Source organism: Phoenix dactylifera, chromosome 5 (genome assembly GCF_009389715.1).
Source record: "Phoenix dactylifera cultivar Barhee BC4 chromosome 5, palm_55x_up_171113_PBpolish2nd_filt_p, whole genome shotgun sequence".
Lineage (NCBI taxonomy): Eukaryota > Viridiplantae > Streptophyta > Magnoliopsida > Arecales > Arecaceae > Phoenix > Phoenix dactylifera.
In genome coordinates, this window is record NC_052396.1 from 12,182,273 (window position 1) to 12,200,396 (window position 18,124).

The 18,124-nt window shown below is 36.5% G+C and overlaps 1 protein-coding gene across 1 annotated transcript in view; it reads right to left on the reverse strand.

Moving 5' to 3' along the window:
• Nucleotides 1-7,523: 7,523 nt before the first annotated feature.
• Nucleotides 7,524-18,124, reverse strand: part of LOC103719549 (syndetin-like) — a 93,265-nt gene continuing 82,664 nt past the window's right edge. The window contains 5 exon segments of the mRNA XM_039126810.1: nucleotides 7,524-7,873; nucleotides 7,966-8,016; nucleotides 12,567-12,644; nucleotides 12,729-12,848; nucleotides 14,737-14,809. Coding sequence (XP_038982738.1) covers nucleotides 7,763-7,873; nucleotides 7,966-8,016; nucleotides 12,567-12,644; nucleotides 12,729-12,848; nucleotides 14,737-14,809 — 433 coding nt within the window. The 3' untranslated portion in view covers nucleotides 7,524-7,762.

Sequence of the window (18,124 nt, forward strand, 5' to 3'; positions counted from 1 at the left end):
GAAGGCAATTCATTAGGTTCTTTAGGATACAAAAACATTCATACAACATATTTCTTAACTAGATGACTCAACATGATACATGACAATAATTGAATTTGAGTCACTTTACTCAAGAGATTGTCTAAATATAAGCAAGCACATGTCACTTGAACTAAAGAGATAGTTTCATTAACCAAGATGGTTCAAGAACAAGCATGTGAGGCAATAGGAAGATTTATCAAAGTCAAATCAATTTTTTTGTTTTCAGAATCAATTTAGCTTAGATTCTATTTGCTTAAGATAATTATCAATAAGACGTGCTAGCTAAGTTTTAATCAAATTATCTTAAACAGTTGTTTCTTTCAAAATTCAGATTGTTATATAGAATCAAAATGATAAACTATATTCTCAATAAAGGATCTAGTTTTAATAAGAATAGTTTGAATTGATATTTCTACAACTAGTATCTTTTCATTGAATATTCTATATGCATTGCTTGGAGAGTAATATCCAAAGAAACACTGTTTTATCAGATTTGGCATATCTTTCATTGTTGAGAGCATAACATGTACAATTGAAAAACATAAAAGTGTGCAACATTTGATTTTCCTTTTTTTTTGAGTTCACAAGGGGTTTTCTTCAAACATAGATCTAATAGAAACCTTATAATATGACAAGCTGTAATGATAGCATTAATTAAAAGTTACTATCACAAAGCATTGTTATTACACAAATTTTTCAAGAGTTCTATTTTTATGTTTTTATAACCCTATATGCAATGGTGTTCTTGGTGCAAGCACAATTGTATTCAATACCATTTTCTGTACAAAACTTATCAACAAATTGATTTTCAAAGCTGTTCATGAATTTTCACAGTTTGCAAACCTTTTTCATTTGAAACCTTTTGTAAGTTTGTGCCAAAGCAGAAAATATTTCAATTTAAGTGCCAAAAACCAACATTAGCTTTGAGAAATCATCCATAATTACAAAATTAGAGAGCTTATCTCCTAGGTTCACAATCCTAGAGATCTAAATAAGTTCTTATGGAGAATTTTCAAAGGCTAAAAGGTGGAAACAATGTTTTCAGATTTAGAAATGATTCTAGTTTATTTTTCTAGATGATATACATAGCAAACTTTGACCTTGCAAAAATTAATCTAAGTGAACCAATGACAAGGTCTTTTGAGATTAAGTCCATACTAGTATGAGTTGATTTTATATGCCAAAACTAGACTCTTTAATCTTGGTATTCTTAATGCATATATTTAAAAAATATACCAAGTAGACATTCTTATGTTTATGATCAATAGAAGATAATGCCATGGATAAGAACTCTCAATCAAGCATATAGAGAATTTAAAGAGTTATTCTAAGAGTATTTATTAAGCAAATTATCCATTAATAACTGAAGCATAATATAGAAAGATGGAGTGATTTGGATATATTTTCTTTTCATGCCAAAAGTATCACTTATATCACAGAAATGATTAATACTAGCTACAATTTCAATATGAGAGGATGCAAGGATTACTAATTTCATTATTTCTTCCATTTTAGTCACTCTTCTTAATTACATTTTAAGTTTCATTCTTTAACATGTGTTTAGAGAACCCATTATCTAAATTAACATCTTTTGTTGGAGCCTTGAGTGCTAGACACACCTACAGAAAATATTTAGATTTTCAACTTAGGAACCCAAGCTCTTTTGGATCCTTGTAGGTTAGCTATTATTGTTCCTTTTGGAACCCATATTTTCTTAATAGCTATTTTGTCCATAGGCTTGCAGATTTTAGGATTACAAGGAGTGTATTTCTGCATCCTCTTGTTAAATTTAACATCAGTAGTAGATAAACTTATAATTTTCTGTTTTTGCCTATTAGGTTCATCAGAAAAATTAGAATCTGTTTTAAGATAGATAGTGGAGGATTTAACACATATGTTATTAAGGAATTTTTGTGTGTACCAAGATTGATATCCTAATCCAGCCTTTTCAAATTCAGCTCTTTGATTATTTATCATTAAGTTCAGCTTTTCAGAGCTGATAGTAATTTTTTCAACTATAGGCTTAAATTTGTTAACTTCTTTAGTTAACCTTTCATTATCTTCTGAAAGCAATTTATTATTTTTCTGAATTATATCATAGCTTTCAGCAAGAGATAGATTTTTCTGATTTAGCTTTTTATTCTTTAAACTAAGCTTCTTATATTCTAAGTATAGATCAGAAAAAGCATCATGAAGTTCATCAAATGTAAAATCAGATTGAGTTTCAGCATGTACTTTATCTTGGAATGAGAAATCACTTTGTGTTCCAATACATACCTTATCTTCATGTGCCATAAAGCAAGAATTTTTAATTTCAGTTTGCTGCTCTTCTTCTTCAGAGCTAGTTGCAGATTCACTAAAAATGTTAGTGCATTCATATTTACCTTCAAGCATATTCCAGATTTCCTTAGCAGTTATGCAAAAAGATATGCTATTAAGTTCACTATCATCTAATGCACAATATAGAATATTCATGGCTTTTGCATTTTGCTGAGCCATTTTCTTATCATGATTAGTGTTTGTGTGTAGCCCGTTGACTATGATACTCCATAAATCATAGTCATGTGCTTGAATGAAAATGCGCATGCATGCTTTCCAATGTGTGTAGTTTATGCCATTAAATAGTGGAGGTCGATCAATTAACTGTCCCTCTCCTAGGAAACTGTCTATTTGAGTTGTCATGATCTTTGGCTCTTTGACGGTTAGGTCAAGATCAAAAAGGCAAGGAATTATAGAGCACCTGCTCTGATGCCACTTGTTGCCCAAGGTGACAACCCAAGAGGGAGGAGGGGGTGAATTGGGTTTTTCTAAATTTTTAGTACTTTAAAAGCATCCTTAGTTGAGTGCGGTGAATGCTTTCTTAAATTACTTCAATGAATTAAACTATAGCAAAGATGAAAGATAATGCAAGAACAATCACAAGTGAGTCCACAACACAAACACCACGATGTATAGTGGTTCGGTGCACCCCAAGGCACCTACGTCCACTCCCCAAGCGTCCCCTTGGGAATTTTACTATAACCCCTCGGATTACAGTAGGATTGGTTTTTCGGGATCACCAAAAACCTATGTTGGTTTTACGGGCTCACCAACGAACCTTCACAATTGGTTTTACGGGTTCACCAACAACCTACGTTGGTTTTACGGGCTTACCAACAACCTACGTTGGTTTTACGGGCTTACCAACAACCTACAATGTTGGTTTTACGGGCTTACCAACAAACCTTACAACAAGAATAAATAACAAGGAACTAAAGCTCCTAAATGAGCAAATAAAACAATTATGAGCTACAAAGAAGAGTTTAGAATATAGTTATCCCTTTAATAAGGCTCTTCTCTTCTTTGTCACGATTGCTTCACTCTTCAAGGGTTGGTGGAGCTTTTAATGCCTCTTGGAATCTGCTCAACCACTTTCTTTTGGCTCTTTGAATGAAGCAATTGAATGAAGCTTGCCTTGCTAGAGTTTTCTCTTGAATGCACTTGATGTCTTTTCCCAAGCTTACTTCCTCTGATGAATACTCCCTCTTAAATACTTCTCCAACCTCCAAATAGTCCTTTCTAACCGTTGGATTGAAGAAACTAGCCGTTTATAGCCGTTGGGAGTCCAAAAAGCACTTCTGCACAACTAGCCGTTATGCTTCTGCCCGTGCTTGGGTCGGCTCAACCTGTCCTTGGGTCGACTCGACTTTCACTTGGGTTGACTCAAACATTCCTTGGGTCAACCCTCTCAGAAATACAGAAACTTGCAATTCAGCCTTCCTTCACTTGGGTCGACCCAACCTTTCTTTGGGTCGACTCAAGGTTCAGTTGGGTCGACTCAACTTCTTCTTGGGTCGACCCTAACAGGGTTTCCAGAGAACCTTTTCTGTCTTCTGTTCTGTCTTGCCTTTGGGTCGACCCACTTAGGGTTTGGGTCGACTCAAGCTTGGGTCGACTCAACTTCATCTTGGGTCGACCCTCTCAGTAAATCCAGAGAACCATTTTCTTGAGTTGTTTTGAGGATCTTGATGTTTGGGTCGACTCATGCTTTTCTTGGGTCGACCCAACTCACTGTTCATCTGTGCCATTTTTGCAGAAGTGTGCCAAATACTTTCTTGATGTGCCGGGGTCGACCCAATCATCCTTTGGGTCGACTCAATCCACACTTTGCTGCAACTCAAGGTTAGATCCATCTATATAAACAATGAAATGCATCTTTATCTTATTATACCAATTGTACTGAGAGTAACAGACTTATAAATGATGTATCAAGTTAATTTGCATTTCTAATTTGATATAGCCTCAATAGTTGTGTTAATCATCAAAATAACATTATCATCCTCACGCATTTAGTAACATCTGCATGCGTGCCAACTTAGAAACAAAAGAAGAGAAAATCTATTAGAATTTAGAAAAAAAAAGAGTTTGCAAAATGAGCTAAAAATAGAGCTGGTAAAATATAATCTAATCCATTAATTTGATCTATATTTGATTTGTCATAAGCATATTTGAATTTAAGCTAAATGAATTCAGGCTGTAAATAGTTCGACTCGTTTAACCCGTTTAATATTCGGCTTAAGTGTTTAACCTGTCTAAATCTATTTAATCCGTTAAAAATCTACTTAACATGTTTAACCTATTTAATCTGACTTGACCTATTTAATAAACAGATATTACAGATCGAATCGAGTTTCCTGTTTAATAAATAGTTGGGGTTCAGATATGAATTTTTGACCTATTTAATCCGTTCTTTTCAATTCATCTGAAGATTCATGATATCATGTTTCTCTAAATGCCACTTTTCCAGAGAAATTTTGAAGAAATTTAAGACAATTGCTGGTGTTCAAGTGTGCCCTGGTTCCTAGAAATCTTTCTAGAGAATTGGAACATCCAAGAGTGGAGGAACATCTTATGACTCCTTTCGTTTGTAGGAAGAGGATGGAGAGTATGGCTAGCAGAAAAATGAAGAAATATCTTTTTTTTTAATTAGAGTTTTCAAAAAAGAGACAGCGAATTGGCTTTTCTATGAGAATAAGATTACCATATTTTATAGGAAAAAAATCCATGTGGAACATAGAAATCTCCATTTTTCACCGAATAGAAATTGAGATAATTTTATTTCTAAAAATACTATTAAGCTTTTACATAGAATAGAATAAAATTTCTCTTTATCAAAGGCATAACTGGTATTTTATGCAACCTTTCTAAGAAAGTAGATGTTCAACTAAACATAAGACACTCTGTAATGTATCACTTTCTCATGGTCAACTAAAAATGCAAGAACCATTTTTTTCAGATATCATATATCCGGATATTAATTTTCTAGAAAAAATATTTCAGTAAAAAAAATTCTTTTCTGATGAGAGAGCCATATCTCAATGACCTCGCTGTTCTCCTCCAGGGTACAGTCTCGGCACTAGCAGTGGACCTCCGAGGTGTGGAACGATGAAGTGGTGACAGGGGAGGAGCGGTACAACGTGCTGTGCTCCATGGGGGATGCGAGCATGGAGGCCTGCATGGATATCACCGCATGTTTGGATGGAATATGAGATGGAGCTGTCAGTCTTCAAGACCACCTTAGATGCTGGTCCAAGCCCTTCTTTAGATAGCCGTTTACCAGTAAACACCTGGTCCAATATAGCCATCAAACTAGAATGATCCATATATGATATTAGATCCGAACCACCGTCACCTCTGCTCTTACCAACATTGAGCATGTTCCATTCTTGCCTTTCTCCCTAAAGGAGAGAAACATGAACTAGCCCAAAATAAAACTTTATCTATGTTATATTAATAACCAAAAAAAAGTGTGTCCACTTATGTCCATGTTTCAACTTACATGCACAATGCTTAGTGCATTAGACATGCCAAACAATGGGACTTAAGCAAAACCAATCAGTTTAATAATTATATATATATATATATATATATATATATATATATATATATATATATATATATATATTCCTTTTTTTTCATCCAAAAAAAATAGTTCTTTCAATTCTATGAGCCTTTCTAAAATATTTTTCTCTTGAATATCACTCAAAATTTTTTCAGATTTTCCAGTATTCCACCAATTAGTAACCCAATGTTTCGGACATTTATTAGATGAGAAAGACCCACCAGGGCAAAAAATATTATGGATGAAATATGCCCAAGGCTTTTCTCTCTTTTTTTCATGTACATATATATATATATATATATATATATATATATATATATATATATATATATATATATATATATATATATATATATATATATATATATATATATATATATATATATATATATATATATATATATATATATATATATAACCACCTGTTGTCACCTTAAGTAAAAAACGAACTCTGCATTGTTAGCATCAAGATAAGTCATGCATGTGTATGCTAGTAATGAAAGAGGCTCAAGCTCCCAAACCTGGTGACCATAGTCTTAGAATTTGATCCCAGGTCTCTGTGTGACTACCAAAGACTTCACCAGCCTAACCACCTGGCACCTTCAGCGGTTAGAAACATTTAACTTTTTGAGGTGTGTGTAAAAACATTTTATTGAACATATCCACACATATATATCCTCAAAGGCAGAGGAAAATGACCTACGAATTCCGCAGAATATGAGAGAGACTTTTCCAGATAAATACTGTATTTTGCGTAGTCTAGTCAAACATCTAAGTTTCAAAAATTCAAACTATGAAATTTTTTTTAAAAAATCTTTAATTTAAAATCTAGTTCCACAATAGCATGCTGCTGCAAGAAAAAACGAATTCAACAATAGTATTTGGCTACCTCAATCATTATACCATAACACCAGATTCAACTGAGACTTTGCATGATTCATATCATCACATAGGCATCAGGTCTCATACCTCGTATCTAATGCAGGACCCAACTGAGCCCAAGATGCCATTTATTTGGCTAGGTCGGATGCAGAATCGACCAATTCCTACTTGTACATGCGTGCGGATCTTCCACAAACCAGGGACTAACCATGCTTCAATGTCCTGTGGCCAGCTTTTATAGAGAGGCTAACAGGATAATGGATTAGCTAACCAAGTTAGACTTCATATCAGTAAACGGAGATGCATAAGGACTTTGCTTCATTCATCAGTCATCACATTGGACCTCAGCATCAAGCATAAACAACAATGTTGCAATAAATGACAATACCTGTGACCCAACTTTCAAAAAATGAAAGGGGAAAAATAGGCTGCTCCTAAATAAACACATCAACCAGTTTTATAAATGTTTAACAATTATAAATATTAATTTTATGCGGTTATCTTTAGTTTAAACAGTCACACATATTCTCATTCATTTTTTTAAGGGGAAGAACGAATCCCTTAACAATAAATTTTTTTTAAAAAAAAATTACAACTAATGCACCAGCAGGGAATCCATTTTAAGAACATAGATCTTTGCTCTAATTCAAAATATCATATCCATTCTCACCTCTGTGAAACGATAATATAAGTGTTTTTTCTCATACACATTTTATGTAGTAGTTCTCTGCACAAACAGTTTAACAGCTAATGTGAATGGGAGTAATCTATATTATTGACTGACAGTCCACAGTTAAATACACCTGATATTTCTCTTTCAAGAAGACTATAATACAAAATTATAGTTTGGAAAAAAAAAATAATACAGCTAAGAACAATGAGACTAGGAGATACCTATTTCAGATCTACAGAAGAAATAAGAGGAAAACCAATAAATCACAAAAGACTTTACATGCTGCAGAAAATTGCACACCAACTCTAAATGCTGGCTTCAATTCTCTCTAGAACTTCCAACCTCGTCTTCCTTTTCCAGCTTTTCATAGTAGCAACAAGGTTAATTAACCCTACAATTTGGCTTTTACTGTATTCCTGCAGATTAAAAGCAACATACTATCAAGCTACAAGAATGCGACAATCATTGCAATGTAAGAATAAATAATAGCAAAGAAACACCATCTTACTGGATGAGATCGTGCCCAGTGCACATATTCAGTCTCGGGAAGATAGTAGGCCTGTTTGTGTGGAGAAAACAACAGTAGCTTATGAATAGCCAGGTAATATTGGTGACATGTAATAACGCGGAGCAATGTAAACAAAATGCTGAATTTTGGATGCAAGCGGCAAGGCCTAACTGAAGAATAACAAAGCAACATGAATGTTGAATTAGGTTACATTAATACCATATGCTATCAGGAGCATGTCCATTTGTTTGTTTAAGATTGTGTAACAGATTAAGTCAGAAGCAAAATTGAGACAAGAAGCATCCATGACACTTCTCCAGGCTAAAAATATGTCCCTATTCATGCACAGATATGAGGAACATCAGACTTGCTCTCCCTGGCCAAGATCCTAAATGGGAAACATCTGATGTTCTTGAAGACAGCAAAAGAAATTCAGGACGCCATGAAGAAGATATTGTATATGTGGTATAGATATGACAGATATTTCATCAATCTCCAAGATCCTAATTGGGTCCATTGAGTCATACGATTGTAGAAGGCTTGGACTGACAAGCGCAATGGTGTGGCTTTGTTTCCTGGGGAAGCCACTTAGTGCAAAAAAATGCCAAAGTGTTTCCCATTGGCCTGCCTAGCCTAAATTCTGCTAAAGGCCCATCCTCATCTTAGCCTAAATCCTATTTGTGGGCCAGTTGGCCTACAGAAAGCAAAAAAAAACCTCCATGGATCTTTTTTTTAACTCCCATAGAAATTGGGCTGGAAGGTATAGGATTGACATGGGCCTTCTCAAATAGACTGCCCACTCCATGAATCCAATACGAAATTCAGACCAATCCTGCTGGATTTTCTAAACAGGCCCTCATCGTTTCTTGCTTGTGTAGTCTACTGCAAAGTTCAAAATATGTTAATCCCATCAGATAATGAAGTTACGCTAACATTCACATAGCGGCCATAGTGCATGACAAGAATCATTATCATAGCAATAAAGGCTAGCCAAAGAATTCCTGTTTTTAATCAACCAAGCTCCATGGCAAGGCCCAAATAGACCAAGCTCCATGGCAAGGCCCAAATAGGCCACGCTCCCTGACATGTTTCTGATAGTGCAGCTGGTGTGAGAAGTATAAGTCTGCAGTCAATTTTCCTGTTCTTTTTTTTTTTTTGGGAACAAGAACAGTCTTGACCACCAAAGCCTCACCCACATCTCCTTGCAATTCTGGTCATCCTCTATGCCATAACCTTCATTATAGAATGGGCTTTTGATCTTGGTCCTCATCATCAGAATCATCCTCAATTAGTAGCTTCCTGCTAGGATGACTATTGTTTTTTCAACAATCCTTGGTAAGATGACCCAATTTTCCATGTTGGTGGCAACGAAGTTAGGTTGACTTTCTTATTGCCTCTTGTCTAACCCTTGGTTTGCAGTTCGAAAGGCAGGGGTTGGGCCCTTCTATTTTCACATTTTGAAGATCACTACCACAAAGCATGCAGATTCAGCGCGTCCTGGATTGATTAACAAAGGCCACCAATGTATCTAGCAACTTCTTGTTCCATCTCCATCAACTCGTTCTGTGTAACAAGTTGATTGAACTCTTTGGTCATGGTCATGAAAAATCAACTACCCTATCGAAGATTTTGTAGACATTGATACAATGTTTAAGTGTAACTGAAGGGCAAAAAAATTGCAGTGTCAACTTTTTCACGTGCTCCGAATCAGCATTTTATTTTCCTTGCATTGGTCTTTCTTAACTGATCCCATTAGGCAGAAGCTCAGACCTTTACTTAAAGGACAATGAGGTTTACCTTCCTGTCACCGAGCACACCCTCATATTTAAAGATGCACTCGACCATGTCCAACCAGTCAAGAAGTCCTCACCTATAGGCTACCAGCAAACCTGGATAGATCCACCTTGATGCTGGTATCCCACGTACTTGCAATCTGATTGGTCGGCTTGATCTACTTGAGTCAAAGGCTCCTTGCATGCAGCTCAGCCATGGAGGGAGTTCTCAAAGCCTAAATACTCAAAACCATGGTTATCATCACCATTGCGATCCTGAATCTTGACCATGCAGCTCAAGAACTTGACATCTCAATTTCTCGATCTCTCTGTCTCACAGTTCATGCTCTTGTGTCTGCAGCTTAAGGTATGCTGAACTGACCGGAACCGATCGGTTTAGCCTGTACCGAACCGGTGCCGACATATTAGTTTTTTTTTTTTTCGCGTCCGCGCACGGACGAGTAGTTTTTTTTTCTCGCGGACACGACGCGCAATTTTTTTTCGCGTCCCCGCGCGTCTCCAGTTCGGTACCGGTGCCCACCGGTACATCGGTACGGTCGGTCCGGCGAACCTTGCTGCAGCTTTTCATGAATAGCTGGCCTAGTTAGTTTTGGCTCTAGTTCCTCCTCCAACCACCTACCATTGTCTTCCAACAATGCACAACCAGCATCGAGCAATTAGGCTCTAACACTAACTGGTGTAGCCCTAAAGAGACATGTTGAAGAGAAAGGAGCACAAAGATAAAGAATTAAAGTGTGGAACAAACTATGCTACTAAGATTTCACAAAATCAAATTCAAAGTTCATCATCAAGCTAAGCTGAGGCCACCTTACATAGCGAGCCCTTACAAATGAAACAAAAGTAGAAAATTTCTCCCCAAAGTTTCTAGAAATAGAAAGCACAAACAACGTAGAACACATAGGTGAAATCCTAAGATAATTTGAATTTATTTGAAAAAATTAAGAAAATAATTTTTCAAAAATGGAAAGTTTCCATTTTTGGGCTTTTGTTGGTCCCAAATATAATGGAATTTCATGACAAAAAATGAGGCTATTGACTCTGTTTGTTGGTGGGAATGTTGAGATCTGAATATTGCTTCTGAATTGATGCCTCATGGCATTTTGAAGAGTGGATTGAAAGTCATGCCTAAATTAGTGAATGCTAGGTAGAATCAAGTATCTCGTCTATCAATCGTGCCTTTCTCGCTCCGATCTTTATTCCTCAAATAATCCACTACTATAATGGCCAATTGAAGTTGTAATTGTACTAGAACAAAATGAACTATTTGCACCAGTATTGATGTAACACAGGATGCAACCAATAGGTACTATGATCAGCTAGACCATGCCAATCTTCTCACGAGTCAGCAGATTCGCGAGCGAAGACTTCAACAAGCATTTGATTCAAAGTTTTTCACCAAATTTTCCTATAAATTTTCCATTGGCAACAAGATCTTTTTTTAGCCAGGTTTCTATATTTGTAGTGAAATAATTCCAGCATATCTCTTCATTGATTTTGTATTGGGTTTAATACCCAACCTATTTCTAAGTGTCTATTTGAATGCTAGAATCATCAATCTTTGGCCTTGAATATTCAAAAAGAGCGCATCTTGATCCATTTAAACAGCCAAAGACTTTTACACGTGTCTTCTTCAACCTAAACAACTTTATTAGGCATTCCTTGCATTCAGCCTTAGCATAAACTAGAAGTATGACATGATAGTGGCTCTACTCAAAGGCAGACTTGTACATTAACTTGTTGCCACTCTCAAGGGCAACATGAATGAATTTGCACTTAGTCCAACACATGAATAAGCAAGTAAAAATTTTCCTATTATTAACTTTTCCACTTCGAGATGGTTCCCTATGAGACTAGCTTCCTACAATACTAGTCATCTAACCAAAGAATTCCCCGAGATAAAATGTAACATCAATACTCTGAGCCAAATGCAAATCAAGATTTGACAAAGAATCAATTTTTTCTAGGGTCTTTCTCTCCAACACCTTGATACAACAAGGTAGTCATCATGGTATGCCCATGTTCTGCCAAGCAATAGACAGTTAATTATAACTCCCATTTAGAACTTTTACCTTTCAAACATCTCTTTCAAATCTGCACCATTTTCCGTGCAACCTCTAGATTCCACAAGACGTACATCAAAGTTAAGTCTTATGTATCCATAGGCTACAAATAATGTGTTAAATTATCGATCCATACAGTTGACTGGTTAATGTCACTGACTTGGGGGGCAATTTCGTCTCTTTACCTGTGTAAGTCAAGAAATGGAAGATTTTGATCTCTGCTGCAATATATTGCTACAACAAGTCATAGGGCTAGAATAAGAAATTCTAGAGTTGGCAACCCTTGTACTTTCTAAATGCTAACTCTGCCAAGCAGATTTTGAACTAATCTGAATCACAGAGCTCTTGCGAAGGATCCTAAGGAGTGTGACACCTAGCATGTTCATCTCTTCAACCTCAAGTAGAATACGAAGGGTGATGGAATTCAAAACCCTTGCAGAACACTAGCCCACCACCTCTCCAATTATATTATAAGTTCAAAGCATAGGAATTTGGCGAAGTTGTGAGAACTTAATGGAACGAATTGCACAATTACTACAAAATAAGAAGACAATTGTTCACTATGATCATGGTTCTCTAAATTTCTCACCAGCTACCAGTTATTATACTTACAAAATTTCATACCCAAACTGAAGATTCACCATCTTCATTTTCAAAATTATTGCCCTAAAGGACATACAAATATTTGTGAAACATAGGAAACTAATCAGACTAATGTACCAAACTCTAGAAAGAACACCAGGGTTACCTTGATAAATGTTTCAACAACTTGCAGCTTTGGCTTCACATTTATGGAAACAAAGTGCTGTAGTCCGTTAATTAAGACCTGGGAACAGCAGGGAGAAAAATGATGTTAATAACTGTAGGTTTCTGTTTAATTACAATGGAATATATGCATAGATTCTAAAACCTGAAGGTCTAATGACATTAAGACCCGTCCTTCATCTGTGCATCTCTTTACTCGTGATAGGCCTTCAATAAGTACTTCTGCAACATTTTCAAGTCCATATTCCAGGAGGAGATCCTGAACCTGGCACACGAATAGAATTGAAATGCTCATATCATAAAAGAATTTGATTACTGGAAAGTCTTATTTTTATAAGCAAGCAATAGTAAAGAACAACATACCAACTGACTTGCAGCTATTTAAAACAAGGTCTGCCATACCGACTCATACCGACCATACTTGAAAGATACCGATACAATACCAAAATTCGATTCTGGATATAGCCAATCCAGTTTGCACCAATCTGAATTGAGCGGAGCCACTTTGTATTGCCTAGTGTCGCCTGAACTAGGGTATGTACCATTAAGATTCGCCGTCTAAGTACCGGACCCTATACCGATACCATCCTTTAACAGTGTCGATATTCGGTACGGTACGAGATGGTGAGGCATACTGAGTGTCGGTACGGTCCAAGACTGCGTACCAGTTTAGTACCGATATAGTACGATACCGGCCAGAACGGTAAACCTTGCATACTATATTGTATTGACCTAGACGACCTAGGTTTGGGTGGTACCATGACAAAAGGTAAGAAAAGGGCCACAAGCTGCCTCAGTACGAGGTGTGTACCATACCGTACCGACTATATTGTATTGAATCGGTTGAGATTGCGGACCTTAATGAAAATCCATGTAGAAGACATAGAAGTGGTACTACTAAGTACTAACTATTATATAGATAACAGACAGTGCTAACGATATGGTCTTGCCATAGAACCTTGCGTTCTTTTCCTTTTGTTAATATTTATTTTACATTCTAGAAGGTCTTCTAGTAAAATCATGAACAAGGCATTTCATTCTCAAAGAGCAAGCCAAATTAAACTATTTCAGCAAATCGTCTACCAAAAACAAGCACAATTATATTAATTTTAAGACTTTCAAAAAATATTAAAAATTTGGTCCTTTTTAACTAATGAAGACTTCTAAGTAGATTACAATTCCTCAGCAAATTTATTAAACTTACTCGAGCAATTAGAAACAAATCACTAAAGTTGAGAATGTATAAACTATTTAAACCATATGGATGTTCCCATTACTTTAACTAAGGACTTAACTTTTAAAATGTAAAAGAACATGCATTTCAGACATTTGTTTCATTAGGTAAAATGAATTAAAAGACTCTTGCAAAGATATTTCTCCTTAAATTCTACTGTAATGGATAACAATTAAAGCAAGTTTTCTTCCGCAAACTTGATTTATTACTCACTGACCTACAAAACCTTGCTCCAAATTACCACGTACCTTATGACAATGATCATGAGCCCTAATGCAGTCAAGCTCGTATAATAAACATAATTGGCGATAACAACATTAGCTATCATTAAATCGCATGAAAATCCTTTCCTTCACAGCAAACAACCTACAATGGTTTTATTTTCACACAATCTATTAGACTAAGATGGTCTGATCATAAATTTTCAGTTAGCTAAAACATATTCCAGAATCAGGCCAAACAAAATTTGGCAGTTCACCAAACTTTGCTTGTAAACATATTCAAATATCCATCTAAATGGCTTACCAAAAGCATGCACATGATATTGAAAATCAAGTGAACAGACCTCCACAGCACCTTTTCTTTTGCCCAGGTCTAAATCACATACTCTTTGTTTTTATCCTTTTCTTGTAGTAGGTTCTCTTTGTCATTCCACAAGATTTGTACCAAGGGTACTTATTTTAGTGTTTCACAGTCACTACTTTCACTGATATGAAAGAACAGTCTTAGGAGCCAACCCATTAAGTCATTGAATGTGATACTTTGAATGTGATGCATGGTATATATTTACTAGTTAAGAGACATGCAAAGATGAAATTAGTTTATCGTAAATATTTTTTATGCACAAGAGACATGAAAGTTGATTGTCATTGACCAACATAGTTTGAGCTGTGAAACTTGGAAAGGTAGATGTTATTACCTCCTTAGAGATTCCACCATGTGCAAGCCTTGTTTTATAATGTTTAAATTCTCCCAACAACAAGTCAACATACCTATTAATGAAAGAAAATTGCCATGCACATTACTGTAGAATCTCAAAATAATCACAATAACCAAAAGCTACATAACAAAAAAAAAGGGAAATGTAAGCAAGCAACAAAAATTCGTAGCATCATTATAATAACTTTAGTTGTCTCTCAGTAGCAATGATACAGAATGGGTCTGTGTAAGCCTTAACTATAAAGTTGAGACAACATTAGCGCAGCATACTGCTAAAGTACACATCTCTATACTAGATATGAACAACACCAAAACTAATTGAATTGATCAAACAATGGGTTCCCAAGGATATTTATGAAACTTTTGAATGTCAAATACAACGTTAATGATGTTGAAACCTGCGAAGTATTGCAAGAGTTGAAGATGCACAAATATACATTCCTATATGCAATTATCCAATATATGTAATCATGTTATGTAGACCACTTCCTATAACATGCAAATGCAATCCATGAAAAAAATTACATGTACATACAAATACAACCTTTTTGATATTATCCTACCACTATATAAAAGTTGGAATAGCTATCAACTTTTGAATTTCCATAATAACCCTAATTAGATTTTTCCATTAACGATGTTCCCACTCTCAATGTCGGCGTGCTCTTCCTAATCCTGCATCCATTATCACTAGAATTTTAGCAATCCTAATTTGCCTCTCCGCCCATCCAATTTATAGTCATAAAAGCCCCTCAATTTTATTGTCAGTTTGGTAACACATGACCCTTCGCTCGATTAACCCATTGGAGCTTCTCTCTAGCTATTTGTAGAGAGAGAAGCTCTGGGATCTCCATTTGGACTCCTTGGATTCTGGCAAGGGAGTCCCCCTCCTGGTTTCCCACCCTTTCTCTCTTCTACCTTTTCCTCTGAACCTCTTTTCCTTTCCCTCACCTTCCCTCTTCTCCCTTCCTCTTTCCCCCCTCTTTGCTTCCCTTCTCTTCCCCCCCCCCCCTCCCCTCCTCTCTCTTTCTCTAACGCCCTCCCTCCCATCATCTCTCCCCTTCTCCTTTTTCTTTTCTCCCTTTTACCTTTGGCATGCGTTGTTGTCCAATGTCATTCATCAGCAACCAATGAGGGGCAGCATCTAGAATATGGTGATCACCTAGGCAGTCCCACTTGTGACTAGTGAGGGCATAGCAGATGCTAAGCAAACTTTCTTGGTGTAGGTGTTGGTGGAGATGAAGAGGAAGGAGAGGAAAGGCATGGTGGATTATGAGTGGCAATGCCAAGAAAGATGTGGAGAGGACCATGACAGACTGAAGATTCTTGGTATAGGGGTTGTTGGTGATCTAGTGGAAGGAGAGGAGGGGGATGGTGAAGAAGGAGATGAAATGATTGAAGATAGAGCACCTATTCAAGATAAACAGGTTTTTGAATTTGAAATTCAAATCTCTAGTTTGGACATAGTTGGGTATTTGGATGGGCCAAGTAGACCTATGCTACAGATGGGTTTATTTGGTATATCAGCTGATTTTTTGTCGGGTTGAGCTTTGGTGTTTGGGCTGGATATGTTCCCTAGAGCCCCTCGCAGGTACTAAAAGTTGGAATCGCTTTTCTTTTCCCCTCAAAATAGTATCTTCCCTGTCTTTTCGTTTCTTCCTTTGTTTCTTCTTCTTGCTCTTCTTTTCTGATTTTTGTTTCTCTTTTCGTATGTGGTTCTTGACTCATTTTGCTGATCAATGAAATGTCAGATGGCTTCCCATATGGCTCAAAAAAAAGGACCCCTCGCTCAATCATTTTTTTAAAAAAATTAAAGCTTAGTTAGCTTACATTTAAAATCACTACAATCCACATGCATTTGCATGTCTATATCATTAAAATACCCCAAAAATTCACCATGGATCACAGACTTAAGTTTTGCAGAATGTATAGTCAAAGAAAACAAAGGTTCTTTGTGAAGAAGCCCACAAGATGCTTTTAGATTGTAAGGTAATGATACGAAGTAGATTATAAATAAAGTAGCAATCAATCTTGATGCTTTCTGCTTTTGCACAAAAATCTAGTCCAACAAAGTAAATACTACTTGATAGTTTGATTATATTAACTTACAGAAGCATGAGGTGTAGTTATAGTTAGATACCCAATTCATATAGAAGATCTAGAAAATGAAAGGGAACTCCATAGGAACGCAAGCCATTACATAACATTCAGCCTTGGTACTGAATTATGAGACAATTTTAATTTTTGTTCCTCTTGAACTAGTGTATCCCTAGAAGTACATAAAATACTGATCAGTAGCATTACATATGCAAAGCATATGTTTAACATATTATTGGACAACAATGACCATAAGTATGACCATATTTTGACCATGTTCTAGCCTCTAATGGATGATTTTCTGGCGATGTAACTTCCAAAGGCACAAATCTTCTTCATGGGAACCTTCCCATTGCCTCTCACTGCAATTATCACCTTCAACTGGAAGAGGGGGGTTAAACTTCTGCTTATTCCTGAGTGGTTAGAGCTCAATTTGGAGTCAATCCAACCCAACCCATCACAAACTAGGCATTTGACATCCGGTTTATCAAAATCAAAGCACATAGAGCCCATGTATGCGCCTATCCTAGTACCGGGCTGCTACAGCTGATTTATTGAACCATGGGAACAATACATAAAATATAAAGTTGTGCGGCAGGCAAGGCAAATAAGCAACAAACAGAACATGGTGATGGGAAGAATGCTTGGTGAGACCTCCTACTAAGACTCAAATCAAAAGTCACAACCAAGGTTTGCCATGCCGACCTATACCAACCGACAATACTAATAAGGTACTGGCAAGGTTCGCCGTCTCGATACCAGACCCCGTACTAGTGCCACACTAGCATAATGTCGGTACGGTACGATACGGAGTTTTTTTTGGCATACTGAGTGTCGGTATGGCATCCGTACCGGATACCAATACCGAACCGGTACGGTACGTTCCATACCATAGGTACGAGATTCAGTTTGGTATATGAGTTGAACCGGTCCATTCCGGTCCGAACCGAGCAGAGCCATCTTGTACTGCCTAGTACTGCACAAAACTAGAGTGTGTACCATACAGTCCCAACATGCACTGCCCGATTTTAGGTGGTCCGCTAATAAAAAGAAAAGTGCAAGGTGCGTAACTCGGTACGAGATTGTAGACCTTGGTTACAACAAAACAAGATAAGCAATGCATCTGTCCAAAGAGTGCTTGGAAATGTTTCTTTCCAAACAATGGGAAACTATAATAACGAAAATGCGAAGTGCTAGAAAAAAGATCCTCCAAGCATCTTGTTTCAAGGTGATTGTCAAACGGCTTTAACAAATATGTTCTTTAGATAGAG